Raw genomic sequence first — 17,480 nt, forward strand, 5'->3', positions numbered from 1 at the left:
CAATGATTGAGAGAGATCACAAGAACAGAGGGAAGGAACCTGTGTTACGGAACTGCAGTCCAAGAAATTATACTGGTCGAAAATCCTATTTTCTTAGTTGTACAGTACGGGACACAGCCTTTTAAATCATTACCATGGGACGTCCAACAGCAGTCCAATTGAGGGGTGGGTAACAAATGCTAACAAGTCAACGTAACAAGTGGGTCAAGAAAAGCTTGACAGAAAGCAGCTTGTATCACCGTACATCAAACTGGCTTCAGATGAGGCCTAAACATCCACTAGGAAAACAGAAGACCAGATGCCTGATGCTGAAAAGCCAGTAAAGCACTAATAGCTCTAGTAGAATGCACCTTAACATGGAAGGGAAGAACCATATCCTTTTAACCATAGGCTTAAATGACAACTTGTGCGATCCACCTAGCAATGGTAGAAAGACGAAAGCAGGAAGGCCTCTGCAGGAACCCTCTGTAAGTATTAAGGGGGAATCTGATTGCCCAAAAAGGGCAGTACCTGAAAAGGTAGAGACTGTGCGGTGCATACCTTGTCAAGACAGTGGAGAGAAATTTCTTTAGGGTGTTTGAAGGACATAAAGCAGGAAGGACAATGTCCCGGTTGAGGTGGAAAGAAGATCACATTAGGGAGACAGGAGGCTTTAGGCCTTAAGAAAATCCTGTCTTTGTACAAAACTAGGAACTTATGGCATAAGATTGATAATTTAGAAATGCTCCGTGCAGAGGTGATAGCAACGAGGAAAGGGTGGCCCTTGCAGGGTCGAGAGAAATAGATTAACGGTCCCATGGAGGCACAGGAGGGAAACTGTACGACACCTTGTAAGAAAATATTAGCTAGGGTGTGAGAGGCCAAATGTAAATAAACAAAGTCGAGATTTGCCCTTGTTGGTACTCAAAGCCAGTTACTGATCCAAACAAGACTGGAGGAAGGACAAATAAGTTCCATTGTGTATTTGCTAAGTTAACATTCCTTGACACGCATCAAACAAGCCAGACTGTCAATGACATCTTTTGGAAAAAAAAAAAAAAGACTGTCAATGCCAGCGACCGAGAAGAAAGCCTTCTAGATGCAATGGTACACTTTGCAAGAAGTTGATTTCATAGCCTGCAAAAAAGAGTAGGGCGGACTAGGCTTGATAGGCCTATTTCTCTCCGGATCTTGGCTTTAGCGGCCATGCTGCTAAAGCCAGTGACCAAGAAGCAGAATGGAGCACTGGTCCTTGTGACAGAAGATCCAAACAATCCAGGAGGGAGAATGTCAAGTCCCAAGTGTGTCAGATTACCATGTCCTCCTAGGCTAATTTGGTGCAATGAGAATCACTGAAGACTCTCCACTTTGACACTGCAGATCACACAAGGGAGAATCTGGGCACGTAGATTAGATTGAACCGATCCCATGGCATCATCAGAGCTTTCACTGCAATTGCAAGAGGGCACACAGACCTGATAACAAACCTGTACTGTTTTTTGTTGAATCTGAATGCCAGTTGATCCACATTCCGTGTCTTCCATCTCAGGCAAAGGGCTTGCTTGAGCCCATATCTCTGAATCCAGACACTGATGTCTGAGAAAGTCAGACAATCAAGACAATAGTAGAAGCAACCATAGGCATCATGGCAGGGCCCACTAAGGAAAAGAGGGCTTAAAAGAGGGCATGTAACTTCTTATCTACAGGGTCTTCCACAGGAGCCATGGGGGACTGGTTAAAGACAAGAAAAGGAAGGAACTACGACAGGAACCACCCATTTTCACAGGAAAAAATTTCCTCAATGGGATATTGCTGTGCAAAGCATTCTGGAGACGTAAATACCTTCCCCAGGTGAGCCAAGCAGACTGGTAATTGCAGACTGCCACAAAAATCACCGGAATGTCCTCTGAGTTACCAGAGCGTCTACTGCAAAGGCTTGAGGATCTCTGGACCTAGCAGTAAACTTCCCCAGTCTGTTGTTGCACCAAGATACTAACAGGTCCACATCTGGTGTCCCCCACCTGCTACAAACATATTGAAAATACCTCTGGCTGAAGGCACTACTTGGTCCAGTCGCTGATGGCTGAGGAAGTCGACCTGCAAATTCTCTATACCTGAAATGTGCATTGTGATCAGGGCCAGAATGTAATGCTCTGCCCAGGTCAGAATTAAGTCAGTTTCTTTTAGGCAGTGCAACTGCTTCTGCCTTCTTGAAAGTCGATATAGGCCACAGCCACAGTGTTATCTGACTAAACCTATGTCAGAAGTACTCAAAGTTGAGACATCCAGTGCTGAAGAGACAGACGAATGGCTCTGAGCTCCAGAACGTCTATCTGAAGTTTTGATACCGCTGCCGATCAGCTTCCCAGAACCGTCAACATCCCGAAGACTCCCCAGCCTGACAGACTGGCATCTGAGAATTCCCCAAGCCATTGGAAAAAACTTCTTCCAACTCCAACGCTGGAAAAGAAATCCGCCAAGTTAGGGAGAAGTGGGCTGAGGAAGACAGACTTATGGAACTGTCCAGAGTCTGCTTGTCCCACACAGACAGGATGCAGAGTTGCAGCGGCCTGGAGTGGAATGGGGCTTAGGACACTGCCTCGAATGAGGCTACCATCAGACCCAGTACAGTACAAAAGCGCACCGAGGGATGTTGACTAGATAGGACTATCCATACTTGAGAACAGAAGTACCTGATCTTTTCCGAAGGAACAAAGACCCAGGCATGGAGATGGTAATTTGGATCCAGCGCAGACTTCCGAGGGTTGAGGATCCACTAAAACTTCTGCAGAGTCCGCACAGTCCATTTGAAGCCTGGACAGGGAGAAGTCGTTCACTAGCTAGTCCTAGTAGCCCACAATGTGGACATCCTGAAAACAAGGAAGAACCAGAACAGGGGCAAATAGATCCGTGAAGACTGGAGGAGCAGTGGATAGGCCACATGGCAGAGCCACAAACTGAAAATGACTGCAAAATGTAAAAATCACTAGTGCGGGGGAAACAGAATATGTAACTAGGTGTCCTTGATGTCCATTGACGCAAGTAGTTCCCCCTGCTGCAGAGATATAATGACTGACCTGGCTAATTCCATTCAAAATGTCTAATTCCAAAGAAGGACTTTATGTCAGTTTACATCCAGGATAGGATGAATGCTACCCATGGCTCTCGGGACTGAATAGGTTGAAAAGAAAAACCCCTAAAACTTTTCACCTGCAGACATAGGAAAATGTCCCAGGAGGTGAGCAGATGCTGAAGAGTAGCATGCACATCCTCCAACATTTGAGGAGAAGAAGGCAGATTAGAAGACATAAATCAGGGAGGAGGGAAAAAGAGAAACTCCAGCTTGTGCCCCCTTGGGACAACATATCTGACCCAGAAGTCAGCGTGGAAGGGGGCAGTAACAACTGTCAGTAAGCTGCTCGCTGAAGCCAGAGTAAAAAACAGTAATATAATCATGGCTACAGGCTGCCATAAGCAAAATAAAATGCATCATAGGGAGAGAGAGTTGCAGCCCCAAATAGGCATTCCAAAATCAGTGCGCCTCAATACTCCCCTAAGGTATTTCTCTCTGTGAAGAACAAAACTGTTTCACCTTTGCTCTGTTCATTATTTCTTTTGTAAACTAGCACCAACATTAGAAAAAGTATAAATAGCCATTTCCCAATTGGCAAAGGGACAGGAAAGGGCAGATTCTTATGAAAACAGGTTCCTTACCATCCTGTGAAAACCATTGCCACAATATTTAAGGGCGAATGCGTCCTATAACCCCCCCCATTTGGATGAGAACATTGCCAAGGGCTTCTTGATTGACTGACTGGATCATACCAGTCTGGATCGCCACTGCCCTGGATCTGAATAGCACCTGCAGCTGCACAACATAACAAGGAGGAGCACTCAATATAGGATCCCATGCCATTATTTTGGAGCGGTCTGGGTACAGTCCCAGTTTCGTGCCTAGGGTACCTATCAGGAGCTGTGTAAGTAGCTAGAAGGGCTTGTACATAGCCAAGTTGGAGCAGAAACAAGAAAAAAAAAGTCAAAAAAGTAAAACCTCAGAGAGAGAAAAAAGCATCCATCATCTAAGGACACAGGGTTTAACTGTCAGTGGGGGGTATTATATGCGGGTCCTAACAGCTCTGTTTGCCAGTGTCAAATCACCTGAAGGTAGCAATATATAACCATATAACTTAGTTAATGAAGAATATCAAGAAAAACCCTTAAACTCCAATTATGTATTCATCAAAAAAATTATTAAGGGAATATGTCACCCTTTAAAAACCAAAGACTAAAAGCCCCCATTTAAGAGCAAAGGATGCACATTGCTATGGAGGGTTCAGCTTTGGACCTGAACTTCTCCCCTGCAAAGTTCCACCATTCAGTGAGAGAGCCTTAGTGGCTGGTACTGCGATTGGTGTCTAACCTTTTCACTGGCTGTCTCACTATCCAAAGTCTGGGAAGTTGATAAAAGTCAGAAATGCCTTTGGGAGCCTGCATGCCTATAGAATATTATGAACCCTCTTTTTCCATGTAATAAAACAGCTGTCAATAGCTAACCAATTTCCAACCTGGCCAGATGACTGTCCTATCAAGGATTAACCCTTTCATGACTAAGCCTATTTTTGAAATTTGGTGTTTACAAGTTAAAATCCATATTTTTTGCTAGAAAATTACTTAGAACCCCCAAACATTATATATATTTTTTTAGCAGAGAATCTAGAGAATAAAATAGAGATTGTTGCAATATTTTATATCACACGGTATTTGTGCAGCAGTGTTTTAAACGCAAATTTTTGGAAAAGGGACACTTCCACGAATTTAAAAAAAATCCAAACAGTAAAGTTACCCCATTTTTTTTGTATAATGTGAAAGATGATGTTACGCTGAGTAAATAGATACCAAACATGTCAGGCTTTATAATTGCACACACTCGTGGAATGGTGACAAACTATGGTAGCTATGAATTTCCATAGGCGACGCTTTAAATTTTTTTTTTACGGTTACCAGGTTAGAGTTACAGAGGAGGTCTAGGGCTAGAATTATTGCTCTCGCTCTGACGATCACGGCGATATCTCACATGTGTTATTTGAACACCATTTACATATGCGTGCGCGACTTCCGTATGCGTTTTCTTTGCTGCGCGAGCTCGTGGGGACGGGGGCGCTTTAAAAATTTTTAATTTTTTTTTAATATTTATTTTATTTATTTTTATACTTAAAAATTGTGTTTAAAAAAAAATGTTTTTTTTTTACTTTTATTGCTGTCACAAGGAATGTAAACATCCCTTGTGACAGTAATAGGTGGTGACAGGTACTCTTTATGGAGGGATGGGGGGTCTAAAAGACCCCCCATCCCTCCTTTACACTTCAAAGTATTCAGATCGCCGAAAACGGCGATTCTGAATACTGTGTACTTTTTTAAATTCGGCGCCATTGGCAGCCGAGTAAACGGGAAGTGACGTCATGACGTCGCTTCCGCGTTTACAACAAGGAGGCTGGAACGAAGCTGCTCACAGCTTCGTTCCAGCCCGCCCCCAGCCGCCAAAGAGTCCGGATTGGACACCGGGCCTCCCGATCGCACAAGAGGCCCGGTAACAGTGGCGGGAGGCGGCGGGAGGGGGGGTAATCCCCTCCCGCTCCTCCGGTATAACAGCCGAGCGGCTTTTAGCCGCATCGGTTGTTATATACGGGTAGCCGATCGCCCGCTCTGAACAACGGTACCGGGATGATGCCTGCAGCTGCGGGCATCATCCCGGTATAACTCCCGAAAGCCGAGTACGCAGATGTGCGTACGGTCGGTGGGAAGGGGTTAAACCCCTAGTGCATTATTTCCCAGACCTGTAATTTCCACCTACAGTTTGTGTCAATGTGGATATCCACAAAAGGTAGCAAAGATCATCTTCCTGAGATATGTAACTTTTGGTGGTACTTGACATGAATGGGAGTAACCACTGCTATGACCAAAAACCACAAATGTGTAGTATGTCAGTGGTCATCAACTCTGTCCTCAGGGCCCATGAACAGGCCAGGTTTTATGTATTACCTTGGGGAGATGCAGACTAGAATACTGCAATCACTGAGCAGCAAATGATATCACCTGTGATGTATTTCAGTTATCTTGCAAACCTGGCCTGTTAGTGGGCCTTGAGGACAGGGTTGATGACCACTGTAGTATGTGATGTAGAAATAAATCTCGGTGGAGCTGCTGGTTTAAAGCGGGCTGTTACCGTCACCTTCATTACCTCAATTTCACCAGAACCGGGTCTAGGGTCCCGTTGAGTTTAATACCAGACAATGTAGGCACCGGACACTTGAGTATCTTTTCCAATGCTTTAATAAATGTAATTGAAAGAAGTAGCAGGACAGAGGTAGAAGAAGAGTTGCAGGGAAGTTCAAATACCTTTTCTTAGTGTAGTATTAGTAATTGGAATCTTGTAGATGAATGTACTCTCTTTTGGAGCTGAATCTTTGCCCGCCTGGATAGGTTTCTCTCACTAACCTAGCAGCCAGTACGCAGCACGAACAAAAGTCTCTGCCACAGACTTGAATAGAATAGAAACCCATACGATCCTCTGCCACAGGATGTAATGGTTTATGATGAATAGCAAACACAGCACTAAAACCTTTAAGCCGACCCGGCAGTACTATGCGATAGGATTACTTTAGGATACGTCCTCCAACTGAGTCACCAAGCTCCTCTCCAGACCAGCACTCTGCATGATCCTTCCATGGCGGGTCCTCCCCTGGGATCTTCTCAGTTGTCCAGCTTCTTCCCTCTAGGACAGACAGCCCAGGACCATTCCCTTGCCGCTGTGGTAGGCCCCAGACAGGCTTCTGGGCCCACCCACATGCTGCAGCAACGTGGGCCTCCCGGTCAGAGGACCACAAGGTAGTACTCCTAGCACATACCTGTCGGCCAGGAGGGCCAGCAGGCGGAACGAAAACGATCCCTAAAACATGGCGTCTGTCCCATAAATACCCTCTCCCAGAATGCAACTCGGAGGACCACCTCCACCGAGTTATCTCCGGGACAGAGGAACACTCATACGCTTTAACGTGTTACCTTTCCAACACCGACCCATGGTGACAACGACACCCACAGGCACAGTGTGAAACTACATGCAACTCAGCCAAGCTGGAACAGAGGCAAATCTGACTATGTATAAACAGATAACCCACTAAATTTACCTATAAGCAGTAGATTGAAAAATCTACCAGCGCTACATACTCCCCCCACTACAATAGACGTTGTCCTCAACGTCTGTCAAAATAACTCCCAAGCCTGAGAGTAGGTATTTGAACTTAAAAAAAACTTGGATGAAGGGGAAGAAAAGACAGTATAGAAATATGACAGTTTTAACATTTATAGAACAACATATTCACATCCGTAAAAGAAATCACATTTAGAACTGTTACAAGTCCCACTATCTAGCTGAAAAGCCTAACAGCTTGATAGGAGATCCAATTGTTCCTGAAAAAAAAAACAAAGTTAGACACACACTAAATATGTACAGTATCCTCGCTAAACAGTTTAGGAGCAAAGCCTCATTCCAAAAGAAGAATGACACTCTCTTCCCATATACTTTTACTTTTAATGGAAACGAACTAAAGTAACTTGAAAAGTCCATCCCTATCTTTGAGTGAAACACATACTTTCAATAAAGAAAATCCAGCTAGCAAAGAGTCTTTGGATTTGAAAACGCTGGGATGAATATCACTTCTTGACCACGGAGATCTCTATACACTGACACTCTAACTATATACCCCAAAGTTCTTATCCATAATCACCAATAAAACCAGGGATCTGGCAATGTCAGTTTCTTTCCCAGTTTATCCACGGTAGTGATAAAGTACACAATGTCATCTTTTTCCGGGTCTGCAAATGACCACTTTGTCAGCATAGATGTGCCGACCATAGTTCCAGTGTAGGAAACATCCACTGAAGCGTTCATCCATGGCAACAGAATATCCAGTTTTCCGGAAAGGTTTTGGCACAGACAAATAGTCCCAAACAGCTTCACTGTACCAGTTCCCGGTTGGCCTCAATTCCCTGCATAATTTCCTGAGTAACATAGGGAAATTCCAGACCATATTCTGTGGCAACACCTTTGGTGAGCACTCTCTGTAAACGTGCAAGTTTAGGCAAAGATCTATTTTTCCCCAAACCAGGGGGCACACAAGAGTTCCTGTGACATTGTTTAAAACAAATCATCATCACTGGAGAGATCTGACATAGAATCTATCTCCGAGTCTCTCAACTCTTCTGCTTGCAAATATTTACAAAGAGTCCCAGATACATTCCCGTTTGATCTCTCACCCGTTCCTGACGTGGACTTCTCCGGATCCATATATTTCTCCGGCTCCGTTTCGGGTAGTCTCTGGGGTAGGCCTCGACCATGGCCGCAGGAAGCCTTCACATATCCCACCTTTCCTCTGGACAGGTGCAACGGGGATAGGTGTAGTAGACGTAGACATAATGGTGATATCCGCTGAGGAAGCTATAACAGCGGCATCTTCCTCGGAAGCACTCACGGTAGCAGACGAAATTACGGCCTGTTGCTCTCCAGCAGCAATGGCAGTAGTTTCCACTGTGGCAATTCCTGTAGCCCAATCCACACAATAAGCACAGGGCGACATGGTAGGTTGCTCCACTGTGAACAAATATTCTCCGCACTGCAAACAACGGACAAATGGACGGAGATGTATGGCCAGTCCTTCACACTTGTGGCAAAGCATGCCCAGCCCTTCAATATCTGCAACTGTGTATAGCACAAACCTCCCCTGCGGTTTTAAACGAATGCCGGTATCTGTCAGCAGGGTTCCGGTAAGCATAGCACCCGCAGCGGTACTCATAGGGAACATCTTAGGTCCCATAGTTGGCGGTACCAACGGAAAAGAAGACATGGCTGCACTCTGATCTTCTCAGCACGATCACGAGGCCTCTCTTCTCTTCTGGCGCCAAACACACACACGTGTCCCACACGGTAACAGGTAGGTTAGGCTCCTCCCACTTGTTCCTCTGCTCACGTAGCTCCCGAGTTTTTACTTCTCACCCGCAGCCTACGCAGTCAGAAATAAAGTCCTGCACTTTAACCCCTTCTTCTCCTAAAAAAAATGACAAAGTCCAGAAACTTATTCCAACGTAAACTCCCGGTGAAATACTTCTCAGGGTTGCGGGAGGTTGACGGCTAACAATCCCGGACGACACCCCCACATGTAGCAATAATTCTCGGTGGAGCTGCTGGTTTAAAGTGGGCTGTTACCGTCACCTTCCTTACCTCAATTTCACCAGAACCGGGTCTAGGGTCCCGTTGAGTTTAATACCGGACAATGTAGGCACCGGACACTTGAGTATCTTTTCCAATGCTTTAATAAACGTAATTGAAAGAAGTAGCAGGAAAAAGGTAGAAAAAGAGTTGCAGGGAAGTTCAAATACCTTTTCTTAGTGTAGTATTAGTAATTGGAATCTTGTAGATGAATGTACTCTCTTTTGGAGCTGAATCTTTGCCCGCCTGGATAGGTTTCTCTCACTAACCTAGCAGCCAGTACGCAGCACGAACAAAAGTCTCTGCCACAGACTTGAATAGAATAGAAACCCATACGATCCTCTGCCACAGGATGTAATGGTTTATGATGAATAGCAAACACAGCACTAAAACCTTTAAGCCGACCCGGCAGTACTATGCGATAGGATTACTTTAGGATACGTCCTCCAACTGAGTCACCAAGCTCCTCTCCAGACCAGCACTCTGCATGATCCTTCCATGACGGGTCCTCCCCTGGGATCTTCTCAGTTGTCCAGCTTCTTCCCTCTAGGACAGACAGCCCAGGACCATTCCCTTGCCGCTGTGGTAGGCCCCAGACAGGCTTCTGGGCCCACCCACATGCTGCAGCAACGTGGGCCTCCCGGTCAGAGGACCACAAGGTAGTACTCCTAGCACATACCTGTCGGCCAGGAGGGCCAGCAGGCGGAACAAAAACGATCCCTAAAACATGGCGTCTGTCCCATAAATACCCTCTCCCAGAATGCAACTCGGAGGACCACCTCCACCGAGTTATCTCCGGGACAGAGGAACACTCATACGCTTTAACGTGTTACCTTTCCAACACCGACCCATGGTGACAACGACACCCACAGGCACAGTGTGAAACTACATGCAACTCAGCCAAGCTGGAACAGAGGCAAATCTGACTATGTATAAACAGATAACCCACTAAATTTACCTATAAGCAGTAGATTGAAAAATCTACCAGCGCTACATACTCCCCCCACTACAATAGACGTTGTCCTCAACGTCTGTCAAAATAACTCCCAAGCCTGAGAGTAGGTATTTGAACTTAAAAAAAACTTGGATGAAGGGGAAGAAAAGACAGTATAGAAATATGACAGTTTTAACATTTATAGAACAACATATTCACATCCGTAAAAGAAATCACATTTAGAACTGTTACAAGTCCCACTATCTAGCTGAAAAGCCTAACAGCTTGATAGGAGATCCAATTGTTCCTGAAAAAAAAAACAAAGTTAGACACACACTAAATATGTACAGTATCCTCGCTAAACAGTTTAGGAGCAAAGCCTCATTCCAAAAGAAGAATGACACTCTCTTCCCATATACTTTTACTTTTAATGGAAACGAACTAAAGTAACTTGAAAAGTCCATCCCTATCTTTGAGTGAAACACATACTTTCAATAAAGAAAATCCAGCTAGCAAAGAGTCTTTGGATTTGAAAACGCTGGGATGAATATCACTTCTTGACCACGGAGATCTCTATACACTGACACTCTAACTATATACCCCAAAGTTCTTATCCATAATCACCAATAAAACCAGGGATCTGGCAATGTCAGTTTCTTTCCCAGTTTATCCACGGTAGTGATAAAGTACACAATGTCATCTTTTTCCGGGTCTGCAAATGACCACTTTGTCAGCATAGATGTGCCGACCATAGTTCCAGTGTAGGAAACATCCACTGAAGCGTTCATCCATGGCAACAGAATATCCAGTTTTCCGGAAAGGTTTTGGCACAGACAAATAGTCCCAAACAGCTTCACTGTACCAGTTCCCGGTTGGCCTCAATTCCCTGCATAATTTCCTGAGTAACATAGGGAAATTCCAGACCATATTCTGTGGCAACACCTTTGGTGAGCACTCTCTGTAAACGTGCAAGTTTAGGCAAAGATCTATTTTTCCCCAAACCAGGGGGCACACAAGAGTTCCTGTGACATTGTTTAAAACAAATCATCATCACTGGAGAGATCTGACATAGAATCTATCTCCGAGTCTCTCAACTCTTCTGCTTGCAAATATTTACAAAGAGTCCCAGATACATTCCCGTTTGATCTCTCACCCGTTCCTGACGTGGACTTCTCCGGATCCATATATTTCTCCGGCTCCGTTTCGGGTAGTCTCTGGGGTAGGCCTCGACCATGGCCGCAGGAAGCCTTCACATATCCCACCTTTCCTCTGGACAGGTGCAACGGGGATAGGTGTAGTAGACGTAGACATAATGGTGATATCCGCTGAGGAAGCTATAACAGCGGCATCTTCCTCGGAAGCACTCACGGTAGCAGACGAAATTACGGCCTGTTGCTCTCCAGCAGCAATGGCAGTAGTTTCCACTGTGGCAATTCCTGTAGCCCAATCCACACAATAAGCACAGGGCGACATGGTAGGTTGCTCCACTGTGAACAAATATTCTCCGCACTGCAAACAACGGACAAATGGACGGAGATGTATGGCCAGTCCTTCACACTTGTGGCAAAGCATGCCCAGCCCTTCAATATCTGCAACTGTGTATAGCACAAACCTCCCCTGCGGTTTTAAACGAATGCCGGTATCTGTCAGCAGGGTTCCGGTAAGCATAGCACCCGCAGCGGTACTCATAGGGAACATCTTAGGTCCCATAGTTGGCGGTACCAACGGAAAAGAAGACATGGCTGCACTCTGATCTTCTCAGCACGATCACGAGGCCTCTCTTCTCTTCTGGCGCCAAACACACACACGTGTCCCACACGGTAACAGGTAGGTTAGGCTCCTCCCACTTGTTCCTCTGCTCACGTAGCTCCCGAGTTTTTACTTCTCACCCGCAGCCTACGCAGTCAGAAATAAAGTCCTGCACTTTAACCCCTTCTTCTCCTAAAAAAAATGACAAAGTCCAGAAACTTATTCCAACGTAAACTCCCGGTGAAATACTTCTCAGGGTTGCGGGAGGTTGACGGCTAACAATCCCGGACGACACCCCCACATGTAGCAATAATTCTCGGTGGAGCCGCTGGTTTAAAGTGGGCTGTTACCGTCACCTTCCTTACCTCAATTTCACCAGAACCGGGTCTAGGGTCCCGTTGAGTTTAATACCGGACAATGTAGGCACCGGACACTTGAGTATCTTTTCCAATGCTTTAATAAACGTAATTGAAAGAAGTAGCAGGAAAAAGGTAGAAAAAGAGTTGCAGGGAAGTTCAAATACCTTTTCTTAGTGTAGTATTAGTAATTGGAATCTTGTAGATGAATGTACTCTCTTTTGGAGCTGAATCTTTGCCCGCCTGGATAGGTTTCTCTCACTAACCTAGCAGCCAGTACGTAGCACGAACAAAAGTCTCTGCCACAGACTTGAATAGAATAGAAACCCGTACGATCCTCTGCCACAGGATGTAATGGTTTACGATGAATAGCAAACACAGCACTAGAACCTTTAAACCGACCCGGCAGTACTATGCGATAGGATTACTTTAGGATACGTCCTCCAACTGAGTCACCAGGCCCCTCTCCAGACCAGCACTCTGCATGATCCTTCCATGACGGGTTATCCCCTGGGATCTTCTCAGTTGTCCAGCTTCTTCCCTCTAGGACAGACAGCCCAGGACCATTCCCTTGCCGCTGCGGTAGGCCCCAGACAGGCTTCTGGGCCCACCCACACGCTGCAGCAACGTGGGCCTCCCGGTCGGAGGACCACGAGGTAGTACTCCTAGCACATACCTGTCAGCCAGGAGGGCCAGCAGGCGGAACGAAAATGAACCCTAAAACATGGAGTCTGTTCCATAAATACCCTCTCCCAGAATGCAACTCGGAGGACCACCTCCACCGAGTTAACTCCGGGACAGAGGAACACTCATACGCTTTAACGTATTGCCTTTCCAACACCGACCCATGGTGACAACGACACCCACAGGCACAGTGTGAAACTACATGCAACTCAGCCAAGCTGGAACAGAGGCAAATCTGACTATGTATAAACAGATAACCCACTAAATTTACCTATCAGTAGATTGAAAAATTTACCAGCGCTACATGATATTTAATTTTCTTTTTGCAGAACCACTGCTCTTCTCTTGTCTGTCAGCCATCTTGTATTGGTGACCAAAAATGCATGCCACTTGTCAGTTGGGCTAGACTGGATAGACCAATCATTGTCAGCTGCAGAGGAGCACATGCAAGTTCTTCGAGAAGCCGCTATGGCCACAGAACCAGAAAGAATCATCCCAGGAACGGAAAACTTTCTGCAAGAGCAGTCAACAATATAACACTTACGATTATACTCATGCTGACATCAGATGGAACCAAGCACATACAGATACTTGTATTTGAGAATTTACATTTTTTTTACTCATTGTAATTTTGTTTACCTATGGGACTTGTAGCAAATTTTTCTGGTCAGTGTCTATGTTAATGCCACATAGTACAAGTTTTTTTGTTGTACTCTAGGCTTTGGGTCACATTTCTGCATGATGGAGTTATATTTCTAAAATCCAGTCCTCAGAGAATATCGATTATGCTTATACAACTAAAAAGTAAAACAAAGGTTTTGCATAGAGCGTGAATGGTGTACAACCTCTGAGAATTCTAATGTTATATTGGGAAGATTACACTTAATTTTTTTTCTCCCAATGACACAGCAGGAAATTAGAAAACCTTAACAGAGTTGCTCATAAGAACAAAAACCATGAGAGTGTTCTGACACTTCCTCTGTCTACTGACATGATAGAATTGCTGTGACCCTACCTAATGTTGTGCCACCAATTCTTGTCCAGGTGTCTCAAAAGTGAAGTGCATCGGCCCAAATTGGACATACAGAGGTTTCAACCCTTCTTTGTTCTCATCAAAAGTTCCAAATTGAGAATTTAAAATTTAGAATTTAAATTTAGGTATTAAAATGGAGATTAAGGTGAACTGTATGGGGATACAAAACAACCAGGATGAGTAGACAGCTGACAGGATAAGATGTTAGCACTTACCATAATAGTCTTCTCTCGTGTACCACCCCAAGAATTCCACAAAAGAATATGCAAACAACTTTGATGATGGTCATGGTTAGAATAAACACAGTACCTGGGGTTTAGACCCTTTACATTGCATTATTGCATATTTTCCCCACTACCACAAAATGTAGTTGGTCAGCTGCTCCAAGAAGCAGCACTACACAGCTGTCTGGCTGTACCACTTATCTTAAAAGATATCTAAAGTTGTTTACCCCACCAAAACCTGTTTGACTTAAAGCCAAACTCCAGGTTAATTTATAAAAACTTCAGGGTTGTCACTTGGCCAGAAGACTGAGCCCCTAGGACAGAAACCCACACTCACAAAGGACCCCTGGTTGTTCCAAGACCAGCCTGGTAAACACTACGATTTTTTTTTCTGTTCAAAAAAACAAACAAACAGATGGCTCAGGAGGAGCCACTGTACTAACTACCTGATGTTAGTACATCGATCTCCCCTGCTGTGCTGTTGTATTCTGATGGGGGGGGGGATTGGTGACACCCCCCCCCCCCCCCCAGAACACTCCAGGCAGTGCTCTCCGCCATCAGGAGCCGATTGGCAAACCTTTTTCTGTCATGCCCACAGGCCAAATGTCAGCCAGTTTCTATTGAAGCTGATGCCGCTCGACATTCGGCTCATGTGTACTAAGCCTAAGGCATCTGAAAAAGGTGAAAAAAAGGAAGAAAAATACTCAGGAGTTGGGAAGCTTTCAGGATCCAGATCTATCAGGGCTGCAGAATGAAAAGCCCTTGTAATAATTTTCTTTCGTCCAGCTTTCATAAGCAAGGGTGCACTTTTAAAAAGAGCTGAGTTGACGTAGAGACATCGACTTGTAAATACTCACAGAATTAGTAACTACAGCACTTCCGTTTTTCCTAATGAATAAGGTAGAACACGGTTTTCATTTGCTTTGCTTTAAGTGCTTTTCTTTGTATGTTGTTTTCTTGTTCGTATAAATATATATTTTATGTAACTTCCGTTTCTATTTCTTGGTTTTACTTTAATGTTGCATCTTCAATGTTCACGTTCTTTATTAGATGTAAACCTTTTCACAACTCTACATTGTACAGAATTAAAATAAATTATGCATTTCAAGACCACGCTGTTGAATTCACACCAGATGCATGAATCCAGTTATTAGCTTTTAGGATTAGTACGGCCTTATTTAAACTAGCTCATGGCCGGTATGTTTACATTTACCCCACCCACACTCCAGATAACGACTGTTTGACCTTCTCCAGACAGCAAGAAAACAAGATTTTTGTCTTGCCTATAAAATCCATTTCTTGGAGTACAGGACATAGAGAGAGTCTTAAACCTAGAACACATAAATCAGAAAATTGTACGAAAAATACTGCTTTTGAAGCGATCGTACAATAATCTGCTTGTTAATACACAGCTTTCAGAAGCCGACCACAAAAGTTCATTCGAAATTATCTGAAGGGACAAAAAAAAAAATTCTCGTACAATACCAGATTGTACGATTTTAGTTTATTCAGTACAGTTTTCACCTGAAAATACAATACAAATACAATACATTGCAGCACTTCCGAAGCTGTATTCCGTCGTACGAGAATTTTCATAAGTTGGGTAACCGCTTCATTTTTCGATACGAGACTAGCATGCAAAAAAAAAAAAAAAAAAAAAAAAGACGATCATTCGTTTTATATTCTTATCATGTATACGAGGCTTTAGATGACTGGGTTACAAGATGATAGCGTCAAGTGATTAAAGACTGGCAAAAGTAGGGCTCAAGGACCCCATATAACTCATTATATACTGTACATTACTCCAAGAAACAGATTTTACTGGCAAGACAAAAATCTAGTTTTCTTTCTCGTACAGTGCAGGACACAGGCAGTCTTAAATAACTGGGAGATCCAAAAGCAATACAACATGAGGGGTGGACAACACAGCAAAAACCAACAGGCCCAACACAAAACCAAAGGTCAAGAGACCCAATGTTAGAAATCAGTCAGGAGGAATCTGGGCCCAAAGCAGGCATTGCAGAGGCCTGAGCACCCATCTGGTAAATCTTATAAGATGAGTGAACAGAACACCAGGTGGAGGACTTGTAATTCTGTGAAACAGATAATTGTAGCACACGAGGCACCCAAGAACCTGGTGGAGGTGATTGTGACAAGGAAAACCAACTTGTGTGTAAGGTTAGCCAAGAGATCTCCCTAATATACTTAAGGGAAGGCCCCTGGAGAGCTGACAGGACCAGATTAAAATCCCACAGTTGTCACCAGAGTGACCCCTTGTACAAAAGGCCATCCCCAGGGAGTGAGAGGTCAGGAGTCACTAAAAGAGGATAGTCAGGGACAAGATTTGTGCCTTGATGGTGCCTAAGGCCAAACATTGATCCAGACCCAACTGGATAAAGGCCAGAACATGTTCCACAAAGTATCGACCAGGATGGAGTTTCCTCTGCTCCTCCCTTACAGACAGGAAACTGAGCTGCAGCAGCTTGGAGTGAAACTGGACAAAAGGCATGGCCTCAGTGAGGCTACCATCAGGTACAGGACTATAATACAAAAGAGAACTGGGGGGCACTTTCTGGATAAAAGAGTCCACACTTGAGTGCAAGGGGAAAATAAAGACCCGAGTCTGGCTCATGTCCAGGACCAATTTCCACATATTCCAGATGGTGAGTGAGATCCATTGTAGACTTCTGAAAGTTGAGGATCCACCCAGAGTTTTGCAGTGTTTACACTATCTCCTTAGGGGGATGGCAGCAGCAGCTGCCCCCTTTGCTGAAACCTCAGTTTACAAAGAGGATATAGCCTCTTTCTCTTCATTCATATACTCCACTTCCTCCTCCGGAAGGCCGCAGCCCTCCTTTAGAGGACAGTAATCTTTCCTATGATTGTTGCTATGGTTGCGGAAAACTCCTTCCTGCTCAGGAAGGAGAAATGGGGGACACCTGAGAGACCTGGGGGAGGCATAAGAGGTAGGGAGGGATCCCGACAGAAGAAAAGATACCCTGGCTATCCAATACAGGGTCCCTGGAGAGTGTGAAGAACCTCCCAAGTGACCCACTAGCTGAGAGGGTGTATGACACTCTTTTGTCACATCCCCCTTCACATGTGAGTCGCTGTGAGGGGTAACCAAAGGTTTACTCCTAACTTGCTGTGGTGGAAAGGGTTTACAGCTGTTCAGTGTATCATCTCAGGCTGTAGGTGCCCAGCCATTTAGCCCAAGCCTATGTTACCAGTCCTGTAGGGAGCAGGGAGCCCAGAAAAT

The 17,480-nt window shown here is 44.7% G+C and overlaps 1 protein-coding gene across 2 annotated transcripts in view; it reads left to right on the forward strand.

Moving 5' to 3' along the window:
- TMEM98 (transmembrane protein 98) overlaps positions 1-15,329 on the forward strand; it is a 77,819-nt gene extending 62,490 nt beyond the window's left edge. For both annotated transcript variants that reach the window (XM_073607848.1, XM_073607847.1), the window contains exon 7: positions 13,294-15,329. In XM_073607848.1, coding sequence (XP_073463949.1) covers positions 13,294-13,501 — 208 coding nt within the window. In that variant the 3' untranslated portion in view covers positions 13,502-15,329. The remainder of the gene's footprint in view (positions 1-13,293) is intronic.
- Positions 15,330-17,480: the final 2,151 nt, after the last annotated feature.

The sequence above is a fragment of the Aquarana catesbeiana genome, linkage group LG12 (genome assembly GCF_042186555.1).
Source record: "Aquarana catesbeiana isolate 2022-GZ linkage group LG12, ASM4218655v1, whole genome shotgun sequence".
Classification (NCBI taxonomy): domain Eukaryota; kingdom Metazoa; phylum Chordata; class Amphibia; order Anura; family Ranidae; genus Aquarana; species Aquarana catesbeiana.